The 2,097-nt window shown below is 37.7% G+C and overlaps 1 protein-coding gene across 4 annotated transcripts in view; it reads right to left on the bottom strand.

The window, feature by feature from the left end:
* Positions 1 to 221: 221 nt before the first annotated feature.
* mypn (myopalladin) overlaps positions 222 to 2,097 on the bottom strand; it is a 33,444-nt gene continuing 31,568 nt past the window's right edge. For all 4 annotated transcript variants that reach the window (XM_015380076.1, XM_015380082.1, XM_015380093.1 and 1 more), the window contains 2 exons: positions 1,541 to 1,674; positions 222 to 1,457 (listed from right to left, as the gene is read on the bottom strand). In XM_015380076.1, coding sequence (XP_015235562.1) covers positions 1,279 to 1,457; positions 1,541 to 1,674 — 313 coding nt within the window. In that variant the 3' untranslated portion in view covers positions 222 to 1,278. The remainder of the gene's footprint in view (positions 1,458 to 1,540; positions 1,675 to 2,097) is intronic.

Here is a 2,097-nt window from a genome sequence, read left to right as displayed (position 1 = left end):
GAAATGACTGCTCCTAAATATAAATCAAAGTTTAGACTCTAAACTTTAGAGCATTGATTTTCAGACCTTTTCAGAGGTAGATGAGATCTTAGGGAAAGCTCGGTTTCACATCAAAGGAACGCTGATCAACCATTTCCCAAAATTAAGGAAATCAAGGCTGATAAATCTGTGTATTCCTACTTTTTTTAGTCGGTCAAAAAGTCCTGGGAAGGTTCCCCCTGAGTCGTAAAGCTTTAGAAATAATTTTGTTAACTCTCCCAGACTAATTTTAGCACATATTTCACATATTCTCTTGAATTTCTTCAGATATTGGTGGGATTTGCTCTTTTTTGACATATTATTTCCTACTTCATGTTGTCAGACGGGTTCTGTTTGGATTCTGTAATAATCAGGACTGGGTTTGGGTAGTGAAACTGAACCAAATATGTCTAATTAATCATAGACAAAGATTGTTAAACACTTTTTTCAGGTGAGGTCAGGCTGGTTTGGATAAGTTTTCTTCCCTTACTTTTGATGTTTGAGACATTCTTGTGTGAAAAAAAAGACAAAAGTAGGAAATATCTGTAAACTGTACTATTTCAGAGTACTGTGTGTATTTAGGTTTTTTTTTTGTTATCAACAGTATCACCGATGGCATTATTCAAGATTTCCTCTGAAAGGATCCACATTATAATTTGGGGAAATTTTGTATAAATTGGTAAGAAAAAAGTTTAAGCCTATTCCTATTTCTAATTTGAGAAAAACAAATGAAACAAAACAAAAAAAAAACAAGTAAAAGGACCTGAAAAGTGTCTGTATGCATGCATATACTCATACATTTGGATGTTGGTAAGCAATAACTTGTAATCGCTATGAGCAGTACAGGTATGTTGGCTTTGCAGTAATAATAGGTGGTAAACGACCAGGACTAACAAGAGCAGATGTCAGCAGCATTAAGCATTCATCTTTTCTTTACAGCTAATTATTAAGTCAAAAGCATATCAGTCAAACCCAAACGAGAGAAATATCCATCTCCACAAGTGGCTCATGAGGCTTTGCTAAGACTGTATGTTTTTTTTTTCTGCATGTAACACTTTGTTTAAATGTTTTGAGTAAATAGGAATGGTGAAAAAAAAATCTATTAGTGCTGATTGTTTTAACGAATGACATCGCTGCTGCAATCTGACTGTTACTCTTCAAACGTATCACACAAAATCTGATTGGTTAATTTTTTTTCCTCCTGTTTGTGTCTTCGGGGGCCACAGAAAGTCCTCCAAGGATCCCCACGACGGCGTGCGCTCACAGCTCCTCGCTCTCCAGGGTGGACTCTGGAGGCGAGCTGGCGAACAGGATGGGGCTGGTGTCTGACGTGGAAAAAGCCGACTTAATGTCGAGCCCCTGGCCTGTCAGAGCGGCGTAGCGGCTGCTCGTTCGTGGAGCTTTCCTCATTGGTGCTGGGATACTCTGATGCCACTGAGCTGAAGATGCAGCAGCAAGCTGGTATTACTACACAGACAGAGCGGATATCTGCAGAAACCTGACAGCTACACAGAGTATTTACCATAGATATCAAGTCTGCAGGTGCAAGATACAACTCCAGCATCATTTTTTGCTGACACTGTGTACCAGCCGGCATCATCCTTTGTTGTTGGATGAATAAGAAGACACACATATCCTGTGGTATCCTGGTTCATGCTGAAAATCAGACAGAAAAAAAATTAGACTTATTTCTAGTTAGATTTTTTTTATGACCTTTTGAAGGTAAAATTATAGACAGGAAACGAGACACTGAAGAAGAATGGAAATAAAATATTAACATTATCTTAAAGGGATGGCTCAGTTATTCTAGTGGAGGGTTGTGTTGATTAGTAGAAAGATGTCAGTATGTTACCTGCAGTAGACAGTGGTCAGAATGATCTCAGATTGAAAAAAATGAGAGATAAATTTAAATGGAAAAAAATGAATGGTCCTTTAAAAAGCCAAAAAAAAGTAGCCTGATAAACCAGACTAAATGTGAGATTAAATGTGTAATTTAGTCTGGCTTCGATGAATGAAAGACATCGGAAGATTGTTGATGAGAACAACCGGTTGTTTTTCAAACCATGTCTGTGCATATTG

This window comes from Cyprinodon variegatus, unplaced genomic scaffold (genome assembly GCF_000732505.1).
Source record: "Cyprinodon variegatus isolate N-32 unplaced genomic scaffold, C_variegatus-1.0 Scaffold11, whole genome shotgun sequence".
In the NCBI taxonomy this organism is placed as follows: Eukaryota; Metazoa; Chordata; class Actinopteri; order Cyprinodontiformes; family Cyprinodontidae; genus Cyprinodon; species Cyprinodon variegatus.
This window is presented reverse-complemented; position numbering and strand designations above follow the sequence as displayed.